Below are 1,755 nucleotides of genomic sequence, written 5' to 3' on the forward strand. Positions count from 1 at the left end.
AGGTCCAGCAGCATGGATGCCCAGGTCCAGCAGCATGGATGCCCAGGTTCAGCAGCATGGATCCCTAGGTCCAGCAGCATGGATGCCCAGGTCCAGCAGCATGGATGCCCAGGTTCAGCAGCATGGATCCCCAGGTCCAGCAGCATGGATCCCCAGAACCCAGGTGGAAGCCAGGTCCAGCAGCATGCATTTCATCTCCAGAACTGGAGGGAGGGGAAAGACAGATTCCAGGCAAGCCAGACTACCCAAAACAGAGAGTTTAAGGCTCATTGAGAGACGCTGGCTCCAAAAAAGAGAGAGGAAGAAGCTTGACATTGACCTCTACTTGCATGTAAGCATGGGCGAGTGTATCTGCACACACAGGTGAACACACATGCACACCCCTACACACAGAAACAGCAAATAACAAAACTGAATGGTTGTTCATGTTCTGACAAATAACAGTTTTATAAAAGATGAAATTATATTTAATGTCTACATAATATGGCCACACACACACACCTCAAAACAGAAGTTACATAGACCTGACCCCAGTAACTGGTATTCCCAGAGTATGGTACATCTCTGTGAAACTCTATGCATATGGCACTGTCCCTTCCTCCTTTTCCTAATCTTAAGGTGCAATCGCAAGATATCAAAACTAGATTAATTTAGTATATGTTAATAAGTGAATTATTAATATTCTAGGATGCTCTGCTTTTACCAAGTACAGCGTTTGTCAAATTAGGTACTTGTTGAGAAATCAATTTGTTTTCAATTACATGCATTTTAGTGGATAGGTAAAACACAAAAATTATACACATTAATGAGGTGCCATGTTATGTAATATTTAAATCAAGTTAAACATATTTCACTTCAAATATTTGTCATTCCTTTATGGTAAAAGCACGTAAAATTCTTTCTTGTACATCACTGAAATCTATAGTGCCTTGTTGTTCCTATTGGCACCCCCACCCCCGGGCTATTGTGCACTAGAACTTCTTGGTGTGGAGCTTTAAGACTCAGCCTCATTGAAACCTTTCTCCACCACTATCCCCAGGCAGAGTGAATTCAATCATGGTGTCTTCCCAAGTTACTTTTTACATATAATATTTCTTTTCTTCAGGGCTGGAAAGGTGGCTCAGTTGTTAAGAGCACTGGCTGCTCTTCCAGAGGTCCTGAGTTCAATTCCCAGCACCCACATGGTGGCCACAACCATCTGTAATAGGATCTGATGCCCTCTCTGGCATGCTGAACACACATACATTAAAAAAATCCTAAATAAACATTCCTTTTCTTCATATGTACTTGTAGCTTTCTTTCAGCAAAGAGATGAGCACCAACATTCTTGAAAATGACTAATGCAGAAACAGAGCTCAGGCAACACTTTAGTCAGGCAGCAGCCATGAACCTGTGCAGACAGACCCAGGCACTGCTTGGTCTGGGCTGGTTCTCTTACCTCCAAAGAGATGGAATCCTTTCCTACAGCTTGGCAGGGGCCACTTGGCAGAACTGGATTTCTGAAAGCTTTGTTTTATTTTCAAATATTCCTTGGTGAAGAAGGTCTTTGTGGCATTGTTCAATTCTGAAGTAAAAGGAAAGAAAAGAGCGTTCTAAGCATTCATCTGGATAAAACGGCAAGAATGTGATAGATTACCATAGGATTTTGATAATAAATTCGGATTGCCGGGCGGTGGTGGCACACGCCTTTAATCCCAGCACTCGGGAGGCAGAGGCAGGCGGATCTCTGTGAGTTTGAGACCAGCCTGGTCTACA

General features: G+C 43.2%; 1 protein-coding gene across 4 annotated transcripts in view; it reads right to left on the reverse strand.

Annotated features, from left to right (window-relative positions):
- Positions 1 to 1,755, reverse strand: part of Rnf180 (ring finger protein 180) — a 148,120-nt gene that overhangs the window by 35,024 nt on the left and 111,341 nt on the right. For all 4 annotated transcript variants that reach the window (XM_026788994.1, XM_005366592.2, XM_026788995.1 and 1 more), the window contains exon 7: positions 1,439 to 1,564. In XM_026788994.1, coding sequence (XP_026644795.1) covers positions 1,439 to 1,564 — 126 coding nt within the window. The remainder of the gene's footprint in view (positions 1 to 1,438; positions 1,565 to 1,755) is intronic.

Source organism: Microtus ochrogaster, unplaced genomic scaffold (assembly GCF_000317375.1).
Source record: "Microtus ochrogaster isolate Prairie Vole_2 unplaced genomic scaffold, MicOch1.0 UNK11, whole genome shotgun sequence".
NCBI classification, from domain to species: Eukaryota; Metazoa; Chordata; class Mammalia; order Rodentia; family Cricetidae; genus Microtus; species Microtus ochrogaster.